The sequence below is a fragment of the Bacillus rossius genome, chromosome 3, assembly GCF_032445375.1.
Source record: "Bacillus rossius redtenbacheri isolate Brsri chromosome 3, Brsri_v3, whole genome shotgun sequence".
Taxonomy (NCBI): domain Eukaryota; kingdom Metazoa; phylum Arthropoda; class Insecta; order Phasmatodea; family Bacillidae; genus Bacillus; species Bacillus rossius.
The window spans coordinates 120,141,770-120,158,072 of record NC_086332.1 but is presented as its reverse complement, the minus strand read 5'-3'; the positions used below and the strand labels follow the sequence as shown (position 1 = coordinate 120,158,072).

Genomic DNA, 16,303 nt, shown 5'->3' with positions numbered 1-16,303 from the left:
CAATAGGATAATACACAGTAAACGACCGGATGCAGGTGGACACCCCCCCCCCCCCCCACCGGTTCAAACACTTCCCACTCTTCCCAAATTCCTCGCGTAGTGACAGCTCAGGCAATTATCCTGTCCCACGCATCAAAAAAAAAATTGTTACACTAGGAGGGTGTTTATTAAGTTCTTATTTTTTTTTCAGATCCTATTTTGATTTCCATGAGAAATAATGATTTCCCAGCCCGAATTACAGGAAATGAAATTCCATTCCAGCGTATTTATGAAGTGTAGTTGCTATACACATACAGTACCTTGTGAGTGTGTCTTATAGTAACATTGCTGCTGAGATTTTATCATTTGTGCAATAGTAAGGTGGCATACATAGTCATTACTTATAAGTACTTGCGCAGTGAACATCAGAATGGCTGATGTTCCAACAGTGGGACGATCTGTGATTTGGAAATTTTTTGACAAGTCGCAAACAAGTAAACAAGAAACAATTTGCAAACGATGCAAGAAACGTTTGAAAACTCCAAAGGATATGTATTAAATAGTTATATCATAGTCATTAACGTGAAACATCCATCACCTTTGCATGAAATTACCTAGATGATTTTTTTTAACAGTCCTTGAATATGATAAATGATTACATTGTTATCACATGGATAGTTTAGCACATCTGTGATTGGTAAGTGTAGTTTTTAAGTATTGTTTCTTTGTGCTAAAGTGTGCTTATGTAGATAGTAACAGAACTGCACCCTTTCTTAACCTAATAAAAATCTCACACCTTATTTCAGTCTGGAATTTTTAATATTTTTAAAATTAAGCACCACAATTTTAAACACACTCAAGACACTTATAATAATGTAAATAAATATTTCATGAAAATGGCAGATGTCTAGATTCATAGCATTGAAAACTTTTAAACATTCAAGAAGTCAAAACTTTTTTTTTGCTTGAAACAAATTATAGATCTGATCTTCATATGCTTAAGTGAAATTAATTTAAAAAAAAGTGGATTAATGTCAATTGCAATATTTATCTTAGTTAAAATCATGCAGTTCTTTTTTAAATTTTAATTTCTATGTAATAAATAAATCTAATAAGTTTTTCATACTGTATAAATACATTTTCCACTTTTTCAGGGACAACTACTACCATGATTAACCACTTGCAGCTACATTATTATGAATATTCAGATTATCAATCACAAGTCAAGAAACTTAAGATTACAAGGACACAGATGGAGACTTCTACAGGTTCATCACACACACAGTCAACAATTTCCAGCTTCATTCAGCCAACCAAGTGGGAGCCTTCAAATCCTAATGCAAAAAAAACTAACTGACAGGGTAGCAAATTTCATTGTAATAGGTATGCATCCCTTTGCCATTGTAGATGAACCAGGAGTTAGGGCAATGTTGGAGGAAGCACAACCCAAATACACTGTTCCAAGCCGTACAACATTCTCACACAGTATTGTTCCAAATTTGTACCAAAAATGCAAAAGTAAAATGCAGGAAACATTGGCTAATGATATCCAAGATATTCAGTCAATGTCATTCACAACAGATTCTTGGACATCAAGAGCCTCAGATTCTTATCTGTCTCTTACTTGCCATTATGCAGACACACATTTTAATTACAGGTCTCACTGCCTAAAAGTCAGCAAACTGAGTGGTGCTCATACAGCACTTTCCATAAAAGCTTCTATTGTTGATGGAGGAATGGAACATATTAAGTGAAGGAAACACTATCCCACTGTTTATTGTCTCAGACAATGCTCGTAACTTTAGAGCTGCACTTGAAGCAATAGATTGAAAATCACGAACTTGTTTTGCACATATGTACTTTGCAGCTGGCAGTTGGAGATTCCAAGAAGGAAACAGAAGGATTTCAAAATATGTGCCAGAAAGCAAGGTCCATAGTGGGGTACTTCTCACGAAGCACTTCAGCAAGAGATAGACCTTCATGAAAAGCAAAAGAGATTAGGGGAACCTGTTCTTGAATTAATTCAAGATATTGAAACAAGGTGGAATTCAGAAAGTGACATGCTAACCAGACTTAATTTTGGTTAGAGAAACAGTTGGGGCAGCTCTACAAGGAACTTATTTGGACTCATTCACTCAGAATGAATGGAATATCTGCAAGGCTGTTGTTGATGTTTTGGAACCTCTTGCAGAAGCTACTAAAGAGGTCAGTTCAGATAGTTTTCCTACTAGTTCACTAATTTTTCCCATTCTCTTCTGCATGGAGAAGATGCTGGCAAATTATACTTCTGATGAAGAGCAAGCAGTAACTCTTGCCAAGAACTTAAAAGCTTGCAATCACGTTTCATGGTGTACCAAGATTGTGAAGTAAATGTGTTTTCTATGATGGTAAATCCACGGTTCAAAGATTCACTAATTGAGGAAGAAAAAAAAAATGGGTTGAAAATTTGTGCAGGGAGGTATGTAAGCTGTGTAAGCTGACCACAGTAGCTGAAACTATAACTGAGACAAGTGAGGCTACAAGTGAAATGCCTATTAAGAAGTCATCTCTGTGAGCCTACTTGAAACCTTCAACAGCAGCTCAGTCTACTCTTGCAAGCTACGAAGAAACTATCCAAGGAGAAGTAAACAAATATCTGGCAGCACCCTTAATCCCAAAGAATGAAAATCCTTTCAGTTTCTGGTCAGAGAAGGGGCGCACTTGTTTCCGAAACATAGCTGTGGTAGCAAGAAAGTACTTGCCTATACCTGCCACACAAGTGTGCAGTGAGAGACTTTTCTCAACAGCTGGCAACATTGTGACGTGTAGAAGAGAGAGTCTACTACCCAAAAATGTAGAGCAGCTTGTGTTTCCCCACAAAAATTTAAATTAGCTAATATATAGTGATGTGAAAAAACTTTATTTAATACGAACTAATTATAAAATTGGAGAACCTTAAAATTTTAAGTAGTCAGTTTTTTGATTCTACATACATTGTATCAGTAAATACGTACCTGTTATCATATTGTAATGTGATGTGATATAACATGTTTAATGGGATTTCAATTCTCATTCCAATTATTCAAACTCAATAGTATTCGTATTCGAGAATAATTTGGTATTCGTATTCGAGTCGAACTAAAAAACTGATATTTGCACAGGCTTTGTTACTACGTATAGTTGTTTATTGACAATATTTTGTGTTAAAAAATGCCTAAAAAGTGTTTTTTGTGTGACTCGGACGATTCGTTGATTGACTTTAGTGATGGAACTTTTAAAAATGGTTATTGAAGTTAGCTTTTCAAAAAAAAAAAAAAAAAGAATTTTAAATACAACGAAGTTGAGCTAACTGAAGCATCATTCGATTTTGTTGGTTACCATACCACATGTTATAAGAAGGTGACTGTTTTGGGACATAAATATAATGAATAATTTAGAATTTTTAGCATGGAGAATACGGTAAGTTTTTATGATTCTTCAAAATGATTATATAATATTAAATATTTCTTCTATATTTACTTTATAATGAAAGAATATAACAATGGAAAATGTGATATTGTTAAGCTGATTAAATTACTTTCAATTAAAGTAATTATTATCAAAATATTTTTTTTTTGTTTTTTGCAACTACGTTTTTTTTAAATTTTTTTTATAATTTCTTCAAAGAATTTTTGGTTAGCAAATAAGCCAAAGAAATTATAATTTTTGTGACTTTCTGGAACAGTATTAAAGACAATATTTTCATTTAACGATGTAAATGAAACATATCATAAAAATTATATCTTAAGCATGTTAATTTCATAAAAAAAAATTACTTCTAGGAGCACGTCAAAACTTCTGTCGCTGATGAAGGAACAAAATGTCTAGATTCTAGTATTCGTTCCCAACAGGATTTATTGGGAACCAAACACCAATGAAAATACAAGACATTACGGAAAATGAAGACGATTGTACAGAGTCCGAGGATCAATATTTCACTTCTGATGAATCAGATACAGAATAATAATTATTGATTGTGACTTTTTTCAATAATAAAATTTTTGTATTAATTGTTCACGATATTTTAGGTTATATTTTAGGTTATTAACTACTCCAAAAAAATGCTCAGTATTTACTTATGTGTCGATATCCTTCTCCATTGCACGAATAAATAGCATACGCGCTCTCTTTCATTCAGCGGTCTCGTCGCACGCAGCTGTAATGTAGTGTCCTCTTCTATCGCATGGGATAGTTAGCTCGGACCTCTTTGTCGCAACTTTCAGTTGGCGGTCACGTCACTCTCAGCTACGACGCTGCGTCCTCTTCTATCGCACGGGATATTTGGCTCGGACCTCTTTGTCACAAGTTTCCACACGCATAAAATTTTTACCTTTCAAAACTTCACAACCGTCATTCAGGCCAGACTTTTTACAGACAACCCTATATCATTGTATTCGCGATTAAATAGCGCTCATTTTGATATAAGATTTATTTATTAAACAGATTGGTGGAAATAACTATTATCAATTTACCTGTTTATACCTGCCAACCCAGTAGTTATGCCAGGAAAAGAATAGACAACCCAAAGTTTGTATATTCTATAGGCTTCATTCTTTCAGTTGGTATTAAATTTATTCGTTAAACTCATCAGTGCAATATTTAATAAAATGTCATTTTTCAATTTTTAATTTATCATGGTCTGGCCAGGAATTTTTTGGACAACCCAATTGAGATACATTTTCTAATATATTAAATTTGATATACAGTAAAATACTTTTCATCCATTAAACAGATGGGTGAAGGTCGTTTCTAGTGCGGATCCTCTACTACAGGGGGAAAAATTAAATTGGCTTAAAATTGATGAAAGGTTGCTGAAAAACATTTTGACATAATGTTTGTTGAAACTTGTTGCCCATGAGGGACTAGTGGCTTGTAGACTTCGAATGGATAGGTTTTTGTGTCTTGCTAGAAATGCAGTAAACCAGTCTGGCCCTTCCGTTTCATTTCCACTCCAAGTCTGAGGTATTGTTTTGTCTAGTGCATTGTCATAACTATACGCTAGTTTTCAGATGTCTGTAGGTGAGAGACCAAAATACATATCACAGTTTTTTTTTTCTTTCACATAATCCTCCAAAAAATATTCTCTGTCACTAGAGAACACCAGACGTGGTATTTTATTACCAAAAATAGGTAAATCTGGAAACTGTTTTGTTAGTATTTTAACATTGACTTTCTAACAGTATCAAGCTAGAGTTCTGTAATTTATGTCAAACCACTGGGCAGCTTTCCTAATGGAAATTGGGTGATTTTTTAACTACTCTTAGTAATACATCTGCGGAGTATTGCCAATCTGCCTTATGCTTTTACGTCCACATTATCTATAAGAATAAAGGAAAATAAAATATTTATCTATGTCTTGTAGCAAATAAAATAAGTATCAATTCCTTTAAGCTTTACAACTGTACCTTACTGTTTTGTGAGTTGATAAACGTAAATACAGTACAACCCTGTTATAACATTCTCCAAGGGACCAACTTAAAAAAATGTTTTAAGAAGGAAAATGTTATAAGCAGGAAATCATAAAATTACATCTTCACTTTGTATAAATTACGCGTAGATTGATAAAATTGAAGAGTATAGGTAAAACAATACAAAGTACAGGAGTAATACACTAAGTACAGCAATAGAGTGGAAAATTGGTTAATTTTATTTATAGATGATACCTAATAATATGCTAAAGAAAAAAATGTTTTGTACGATACAGTTCAGTCGAAACAGAAATATTCAACTCCTTTGCAATCGCAACACGCGTTTTGTTGGGGTTCCTGTCCACTTGGTTAATAAACTGAATTTTTTCAGCTACAGAATATGAATTTCGCTTATATTTATCGGCCATCATAGCCGTACAATAACCTGAATAAAATTTCAATACGGCATATTTTAATTAAATATGACAGTGACTACAATAAGTAAGTGAAAAAAAATAATTACGGCAAAGGTTAACCACAAACAAAAGCCGTGAATATATCCATAGAACATTTAACCATCTCCAGGTATTAAACCTTTGAAACAAACACCAGCACCATAGAATACAGTAGCACTGTTTCCGACCATGTATCAGTGCACAAAATGTGCATCATAAGTATAACGGAACAAGTCATAGGCTAACGAGCGCGAACAGGACGCCATATTGATAGTCGATCCAGTGCAAGTTGTGGAGTGCGTGTGTACCACGTCTATGGTGAACTACACAAATGTAAATATCTGATGTTTGTATATGCGTGCTGTATTTTCTAGCTATGGTTTCGCTCTAAATTATGACTTTGAAGGAAGGGATACTGAAAATTGTGGCAGTTATCAAAGAAAATTTGAATGTTAAAGGCAGGAATGTAGAAATTTTAATATTGTTACAGGCGGGACATTAAAGCATTGTGATGAATGGAGAAATGACGGGACCATGAAATTATGGTGTTATAGGCAGGAAAATGTTACAAACGGGAATGTTATAACCGGGTTGTACTGTATAATATTATTCTTTAATTGAATTGTTTATTGTTATATTATGATTTCAAGAGAACTCCTGAAGTAAGTCATTGACCATTATCATGAGCCAATTGATCAAAGACAATCTGATGCTTATCTGTAACACAATATACTAAAAATGCAGACATTTTTATTAACATTCGCTACATGGGGCAAGTTGTCCCAGTGACAACTATGCCTGGTTCCTTTTGACGACTTGCTACAGAGCCCCATTCTGAATTTATTTTACAACACTATCTAAAGTTTTTCTAGTGAATAGTATATCTGTACATTATTTTAATGCAAAATGTTTATAGAATATGAATGTCATTAAAATTCTTAAATTGTATCAAGGATTGTGCACATTGACTGATTAGGTAGACAGAACATTTTTACTTGCACTTTTCATGGCTATTCTGAAGAAAGAAAAGCTGCAGACAGCACATAGTTCATTTTACGTCCGCTAGATAGTGACTCTTGTAACATGTAGATGAAAATCTATACATTTGCCCTTGTGACAACTAGACCCAGTCTTTCCTACTGCCAGCAACGTTTACTGGCAGTCCACGACACATGCATGAATATGTGCGTTCATATGGACATCCAGACTTCATCACATTTTCACACAATCCAGCACGGGACGAGATGAAAAGAGCCCAGACAAGCTCCATCCGATCAACACGATTTGATGCACAAATTTTTACGCAAACACTTACTAAATTAATGGATTTAATTGCCAAGCATCGAATTTATAGTGAAACTAGATGTTGGATGTACTCCAGTGAATGGCAAAAGATAGGCATTCCTCATATACACCTCCTCATTTGGCTCAATAGGAAATACACACAGCTCAAATTGATGATGACATTTGTGCAGAAATACCACATCCTGAAAAAGATTGATTGCTGTTCGATTTGGTAACCAAAAATATGGTGCATGGGCCATGTGGTGTTATGAACCCACAATCACCATGCATGGCACATAATGAATGCAAAAAAAAAAAAATATATTCCATAGAATTTATTCATAAAACTCGCACTAGTGATTCTGGCTATCTACCCTCAATAAAGATGCTGCAGACCAGATGATGGAGGTCACACAGCTACAATCACAATGAGAAATGTCAATACTGAAATCAAAAACAGATAGATTGTGCCATATTCGCCTTATTATCAAAAACATTTAAAGCACATATTAATGTAGAATAATGCAATTCCATGAAATCAATCAAGTACATAAGCAAATACAAGGGCAGCAATATGGCAGTATTCTGTGTTGATAATTCCGATGCACGCATGAATGAAGTTATTCAATTTCAAACAGGTTTGTATATCAGCAGCAACGAGGATTTGTGGCACATTTTGAGTTTCCCAATTCACAGTCGGCACCCTAATGTTGTTCAGCTTGAAAAAGGACAAAGAGTTTATTTCACAACAGAAAATGCACAAAATGTTGCTGCTGCACCAGTGCACAACATTGTAAGCATTTTTTTTGCGCTGTGCGAAGAAGATGTATTTTCCATAACATTATTGTATGCAGATGTACCAAAGTATTACTCATGGAATGTTAAATTGAAAAAATTCCGACGTAAACAAGGCACGCGTGATGAAGGATATCAATCTGTATTCGACTGCCGCTTTGGGCCTTATTTACACAGTACATCCAAATTATTCCGAATGCAACTATTTGAGAATGCTGCTGATTAATGTCGAAGGTCATACTTCATTTACGAATTTGGAAATGATTGATGCCATAGAATGCCAGACATACAGAGAAGCTAGCCAAAAACTTCTATTATTTGAAAATGACCAACATTGGGAAATTACATTTATGAATGCTTCTGTCAGCTGTCATCTGCGACCAATATGAACAATAATTGATATCATTTTAACCACATGTTCGCCAACTAATCCCAAAGATCTCTGGGAAAAATTCAGAGAGGACTTGAGCAAAGACATTTTGCACCATATTCGTACCATGCGCTATGATGATACCATTCCTTTTTGGGAGATCATTTTCAATGAAGCTGTGATAGAAATCGAAGCCATATGCTTAAACATCAACAACAAATCATTCAACTTGGCATGGTTACACCACAATGTTCTGCGTATAACCTTTTTGATCGAGATTTATTGAGAGATGCTGATGACTTGCGTGAATTTGTTGAAGCAAACAAAACACTCTTAGATGCAGATAAAAAAATTGGCCTATGACACAATTAAAAATGCGGTGCCAATGGAAGAGGTGGTATTTTTTTCCTTGATGCGCCCGGCAGCTCAATTTCGCTCTCAAAATGGAATTGCTTTAGCTCTTACAAAATCAGGTATTGCGGATAAATTATTGGATGGTGGACGCACAGCTCATTCAGAGCTCAAATTGCTATTGAATAGACATTTTGCTAAAGCTAAAACATGTAATATTGCCAAAAGTTCTGGCATCGCAAAATTGCTTCAAACTTGTAAACTGATTGTCTGAGATGTCTGCACCATGGCACATAGGAAATTGCTTGAAGCCCTTGAGTACACTCTTCAAGATTTACGAGCAAATGCAAAACCATTTGGTGGAGCTGTCATTATTTTATTAGCAGGTGACTTCCGACAGACTCTACCAGTTACACCAAAATCAACACCAGCTGATGAACTCAAAGCTTGCCTCAAAGCATCACATCTTTGGAGACAAGAGCAGAAACTCATATTAAAGACCAGTATGCACGTTCATCTGCAGCGCAATGCATCAGATATATTTTCAAAACAGCTACTGGCCATTGGTAATGGAAAAGTACCAGTTGCTTACGACACTAAATATATGTCATTTCTAGAGACAGGTGTTTTTCGTGATGCGCGAAATCGCGAAATACTAACGAAATTAATATACATAAACTTAAAAACGCGAAATTATCAATTACTTAGAGAAATCACGAAAAAAATTACGAAAAAACACTGAAAACAGCTAAACGTACGTATTTTGATGACTCGATAACATCAGTTGATTATAATTGATTGTTATCGACTTTCGATAGTCTAGGAAGTCGTATGCATGTCGCAATATCGCCTCGCCAGAGTCGCCACTCGCCAGTTTGTTAAAATGGCGTGGATGTAATCAAACGTTTTTGCTCTGTTTCTTTTTGTAAAACGTTGATTTTAAAATGGTTGTGACAGTATTTGACAGGGTGGCGGAGTTTGCGAGCGAAGGATTCTATGTCTTTGACAAAGTGCAAAAAATTCTCGTGTGCAAGTACTGCAACGTTAGAATAGAGCGGCAACGGAAAGACACGTGCTTGAAACACATAAAAAACGGTGCCTCGCATAACAAAAACAAGGAAAGTCAACAATCCGGTGCAAAAAGGCAAGTTTCGCCGGAATCAGCCTTGTTGACGGCAAAAAAAGCAAATTTTGACAAGAATGAGTTCATTATGTCAACAACTCTAGCTTTTATCGAAGCGAACATCCCGATTGAAAAACTGGATGACCCGAAACTTCGTCAATGGATGCACAAGTACATTGCCATTAGGTGCTAAAGCGTACAATATTTTAACAGTTTTGTGCATTCTTAAGCAGATAAACAGAACGTTACAATAATAAATTTTGTTAGGCCTACCTACTCTTGAAATATTCATATAGCTGCGAGTCGTGTTTTTTACAGCACTTATTGGAAAAAGGTGATATAACCTAGCCACAGGTAATAATAGATGTAGCTTATTTGTTTTTAGGTTAGGACTTGAGCTTTTTCTGGTAAATATGTAGTGTACGGATTAGCGCCAAAAAAAATCGTACAAATATAAAATAACTTTCATTATATGCTCTTTTACATCCTCTTTTCATAACCGCCTGCGGAGATAAAAAATTCCAATTACTTTTGGAGATATCGCCGTTCTTATTTTGCAATACAAGCCCTATGTAATCATTCAACAAATGCCATTTTATATTTTGCCGTGTGTGCGTGAATGCCTAAATAACAGAAATTTTCCATTAGGTAAGGTTAGTTACATTATAAATACTTAAAAATAAACGGAAATTAAAAATAATATCAATTAATTTTACTTGTATAGTTTTAAGTATTTATAATGTAACTGACCTGACCTGACCTAACAAAATGGGACAAAGGTAGATTATTTCAGGTCAGCTACAGTATAAATACTTTGAAACTGAACGGACATTAAAAATAATAAAAATTAATTTTAATGGTTGTTTAGTTTTAAAGTATTTATAATGTAGCTGACCTGACCTAACAAACCGGAAAAAAGGATGAACAGTAGGAACTCATGTAATTTTCTTTTTACGTGATGTAGTCGTTCAACTATGTCGCAAAAAAAAAAAAAAATTATACTTGCAAACAAGCAACAATGGTGAACGCGGGAAGCCTACGATTCACTCATCCTTCTGGACATACCCGAATACTCACGTTGGCAAGCCTTCTTTCAACAGACGAGAAGCAAACGCCCGATCGTGCATCTTCGGTTTTTTTTTTTGTTTATTGTAAATAAATATGCAACTCATGAAAACTAATGGTCAATTAGGTTATGTTAACTACATTATAAATACTTTAAAACATTGTGGATGGTTGATTTGGTTAGGATAGCTACATTAAAAATACTGTGAAATCATGTAAACGGTTTCCTAGCGCTGGATAGCTACATATTAAAAAGTTATTTGCTAAGCAACCATAAAATGATTTTACAGTTTTTTTAATGTAGCTATACTTACCTAATATAACCAACCATCCACAATGTTTTAAAGTATTTTTAATTACTTCTTGCTAATTTTAAGAAAAGAAGGCTTGCCAACGTGAGTATTCGGGTATGTCCAGAAGGATGAGTGAATCGTAGGATTCCCGCTGAACGCCGCATCAGTGCACAGCATGAAAATTAAAAAAATTCAATATCTCCTAAAGTACTTGGAATTTCTGATCTCCGGCGGGTTTAATGTAAAGAGGAAGTTAAAGAGCACAGAATAAAGGTATTTTTGGAATTTGAAATTTTTTTTTAACAAATATTGCCCAAATATGAAAATTAAAAAAATTTGATATCTCCTAAAGTATTTGGAATTTCTTATCTCCGCAGGCGGTTATGAAAAGAGGACGTAAAAGAGCATATAATGAAAGTTATTTTATATTTGTACGATTTTTTTTTGGCGCTAATCCGTACACTACATATTTACCCTTCTTTTTTGTCAGTAAATTTTTTTAAACTTTTTCCAGTTCTGTGCTTTGTAACATGTTTAAGCCTAGTAAATATATGCATTTTTAAAAACCTGAACAATGCAGACAAACTGTGTAGTTCTACTCTTAAATGACATATTAAACACATTCACGTAGAACTTATATTTATTAACCTCATATTTCAGTTTTAAAATCAACGAAATTTTTGACGAAACTCCTGATAAAATAGCGAAAAATATACCGAAATCATTTCGTAAAAAGTAACGAAATTGTGCAAATTTTTTTCACAGAAAACACCTGTCTCTAGTCATTTCCATTGAACATTTGTGTCATTGTCCCATCAATCGAACAGTTAATTTTTAAGGGTTTCCCACAAATTGTCACCAATTACAAAAATCACCATTGGCTTTGCAAAAGTGCTATAACCCCCCATATAATTTATGTACCACATATCATGTCTCTGGGGCTCTCCGTCTCTGCGCTACCCGGACGCCAGACAGATCATGAGCAACTAAGGTAGGCCAGAGCGGGTGGGCGAGCACCTGATGACGTAGGAGGGGTGCAGCGAGGTGACCACGGCCAGCGGCAGGCCGAAGCCCAGGAAGTAGGGCCAGTTGTTCTCGATGAAGGTGAGGCGCTGGTGCAGCTCCCAGCCCATGTTGCACCACTTGTACTCGAAGGCGTAGAGCGAGTAGAGCATGCAGAGGTGCACCAGGCTCAGCACCTCGCCCAGGAACACTATGGGCAGTAGGCCCACCACCAGGGTCTGCGCAGTGGCCAGCATCACCATTCTTTACTACCATTCAGTTTACACTTACAAGTTTAAGTAATGATTTTGCTTAAGAAAAGAAAACTGGACATTTTATATTTTGTTTTTTTTAACTGTATTTAATATTTTGTTCTTCAGTAATTTACCTATTTGATGATTTCATTCAAACAAGACATACACACCTATCCCTCACTTAGCACGACTAATTTGTTCCTAAAAATACTCGTGTCATTGGAAATCACGTATTCTGAAGCATTAGTTTCCATAAATAGCAAGGTAATTTATTTAACGTGTTCCAAAATTGTGTAACAACCTTTTCCATGTGAATCATATGTTCATTTCTGTTCCCGTATCTAATGTAAAATATATTCCCGCTAGTGCAACCAACAGCATCAGACTTATATAAACTTTTCGTAAGAGTCCTTATTTTGTACGATTGTACGCACAGTTGACTTACCTAAAACTAAAGTGCGACCAACATAAGCATGGCCTTCATGACAATCTGCGCGCCATAATACTTCTAGTTTTGTCTCAAATACTTGAGTGATCAAGCACGTACAGTTACCGGCAGCTGAATGGGCAGATGTTGCTTTTGTTTGTGTGAATTCCCTGCCACTGGCTAGACTGAGTTCACGGCCTGGTCTGTGGCTAGGGGACAATGGCACAGCACGGCGGCATACGCGCGGATGTAAAAACATTTGGTCCTTTACACTACATAGCCGCAATTCAACTTGCCATAGCTGATGTTTGTACAACAGCCGATAGCGTAGTCATACCTGCACGCGCATCTCTTCCCCCCTTGTTTGGCTAACTGTATCTGTTGCTTACAGAAGTTGAAACAGACTTTGTGGCGTCGTGCTCAACTTTTCTTTTTGCCTGCCGAGATTTTGTGCTAACTGAAATTATTTCAAGACTGGGGCAGTAAAATTCATGTCGCGCTAAATGAATCCGCACAATCTGAAGACGTACTATGTGAGTGATAGGTGTGTGTGTGTGTGTGTGTGTGTGTATATGTATGTGTATATATATGTGTGTGTGTTATTAAATAATATTTGGTATAAAAGACAGGCTTACAGTAACTCAAGTGCAAACTGGCATTAAATATGGACTACTTGAAAACACAATTCTTGTGGCTTCTGTGTACAAGGCACATGGGGCTATAATGGGTGGAAATGTAGTCCAGGAAACGAAGACTTAAAAAGGCACAAACCTCAAAAAAATTTGTCCAATGCTGAATTGTTGCACAGTGGTAGCGTTGACTATGCTTAACAACATACCAAATGTTTACCTTTGTACACCTTGTGAGTAATCACCGAAAACATGCAGTTAAGTCATAGATGACAGCAACTTACAACAGTCCATTAAAAAGCTTCCCATTTATGCAGTTTTTAACATAGACTCTCCATAAACTTATCACAATAATTTACAAATGCTATTACACATTAATGTTAAAAAATATTCTGAATGATAATATTATAGATAACATATGAATCAATTAAAATATAAATTAAGATTTTTTTATCTCTGCTACCCAGATAAAAATATGATTTACACAAAACTGAAGAGCCCAATGCAAAAAAAAATTCTTCATAAATGTTTTTGCTTATTCTTTTAGCTTTAAGAGAGTATATTTATAAAGAACTTAGCGTAATAAATATGCTCACTAAAGCGGCCCAAGCATCGCAGTGTATCATTTTGCGGCGGTTCTAAGCTCTCATGGCCGGTGCAACATAGCGACACTCATTACATATGGTCTTATTTATGTAATTCATATAATAGATTATATTTAAGTTACATGTATAGAGATATATCATTTTATTGATTTTCTTATATAATTGAGTTTTTATACAACATGAAAATTAACACTTAAATAATTTCCATTAGAAATTTATAAATCAAAAACACTAAGAGACTTTTGGTTTTCTATGTTGGTAAATATTTTGTTTAAAAATTGTAATATTTAAATTTAAAATTGTTTAAACAACAAATAATAATTGCTTATAATTCTGATGCATTATTTTATTTTCAATCAGAACAATGCAAAATTTTTTTGCTCTTGAAAATTTTTAGTTAAAAACTTCAGCAGCAACTTAATTATAGACATACAATTATAGACACTGAATTATTGAAAAAAATTGTTAATTATAATGTAATAGATAAAAAAATGCAAATTATTTAGAATTATATATTTATCAATCATTTATAAACTTTATACGGCGTGTTTTTAATAGGGACTACAGGTTAACCTCGAATCATACTCTAAATAGTTAAACACTTTGCGTGCTCTGCCCTCTTATCTCGAAAATGGTTCAAGATATAAAACAAATGTTTGAACAAAAGTTGTAGAGATTTCAATCCTCTACAATATTCATAATGAATACAAATAGCATAAAACCCATAGGAAACTAGATATTTTCAATAAATGTGTAAAAAAAAAAAAAAAAAAAAAAAAAAAAAATCGATTTTTTGATCTTTGACCTTGGAATATCTGTAGTTGTAGAAACCCTATGATAAGTAGGTCTACAGACAAGTTTTATGGTGTCAAAATAAAGGTTTATACAAGTTTATAGCTGACTACATATCTCTCATTCCGAGGTGAAACCCCTAATATTCCTGGACTATAAGCAATATTTTTAAACATAATTTCAAATTTGAGCTAATTAACCAAACTTTTACACCTTGTAACAATCATATATTTACTAACAGGCTTCATTCTGTAACCAATGGGAAATAACCAAATATTTTCTGCCAGCGGCTATAACTGTCATTATAACCACTACAGTCAAATACATATGTACTTAAACAAGTGCCCAAAGCCAAGTCCTATGCCCTGTACATAGAAGCTGATCGCAAGTTATGGCCAATATATTAAAGAATCCAGGATGGAGAAGCTTTATCGCCCATCTGCAGCTCCCTTCTCATGATTTTTCTCACCTGGCCCAGGAACAGAGCTTGTACCAACACACTGAACAGCGAGTCTGCAATCATCTTGCTGATGCTCGACAGCTGCTGAGGCCGACCTCGTTTGTAGCGAAAAGCCCAGTCTGCAATATCCTGAAACATTGCATTGCATTGCCTGCCATCTCTCTGCCAGCTCTTTACATTATGTTCACAACATACAAGTCTCACATGTAGTATAAACAAGTGTATCAATGTATCAATCACCTGTAAGTCTATCAGTCACAGGAAGTGACATAAGCACGTAATTGTTTGTATAAGAGAGCAACAAAGAAATTAATTTTAATTTATGTTTGCAACATCAAAAATTGACTAAATTAATTAACACTGATTTACAACTGCACAGGAAAGCCTTTTTTTGTACAATTTCAAATGGCTACACAACAAAAGAAATAAACACTAACACTTTCTTCTGTCTCAACAGCAACATATTTTAATTTTGTTGTTATTAACAAAATTTGACGCTTTGTCCTCGATCGTCACCATGAAATTTTTTAAGTTATCACATGAATATGCACAGTGCAATGTTTCTGTAATACTGATGGATAGCTGCATGCATGATAATGTGTGCTTGGTGTCGGAAGAGGAAGTACGATGATGCTGAAACAACAAAGACTCCAGGTTATCGGTCTTGCACCTGGTTACCAGGGAGTGTTTACACAAGCGAGCAGAGGACACAGCTAGGCTGGCCATGACGTGGCCTCTTAACACAACTCACATAGCTCTTCAATAGGTATGTAAACCAATTAATGACTAGAAATACAATAACTGTGAGGAAACTTTGTTTTTGTCTCTTTATAGGCCTGTGAGTTCACAATTATTCCAATGTAGCTTACTGGTTCAGCACATGTTTATTTCAACAACTTCTGGTGTTATGTGCCCTTGTACCCCACATAATGACAGCCAAAAACACAAGAGAGATTCTGTCTCTCCGACAGGTACAGTGTTCATTATATAGTA

The 16,303-nt window shown here is 35.0% G+C and overlaps 1 protein-coding gene across 2 annotated transcripts in view; it reads right to left on the bottom strand.

Annotated features, from left to right (window-relative positions):
- LOC134531202 (etoposide-induced protein 2.4 homolog) overlaps window positions 1–16,303 on the bottom strand; it is a 106,551-nt gene that overhangs the window by 41,269 nt on the left and 48,979 nt on the right. For both annotated transcript variants that reach the window (XM_063366856.1, XM_063366857.1), the window contains 2 exons: window positions 15,320–15,439; window positions 12,159–12,382 (listed from right to left, as the gene is read on the bottom strand). In XM_063366856.1, the coding sequence (XP_063222926.1) occupies window positions 12,159–12,382; window positions 15,320–15,439 (344 nt within the window). The remainder of the gene's footprint in view (window positions 1–12,158; window positions 12,383–15,319; window positions 15,440–16,303) is intronic.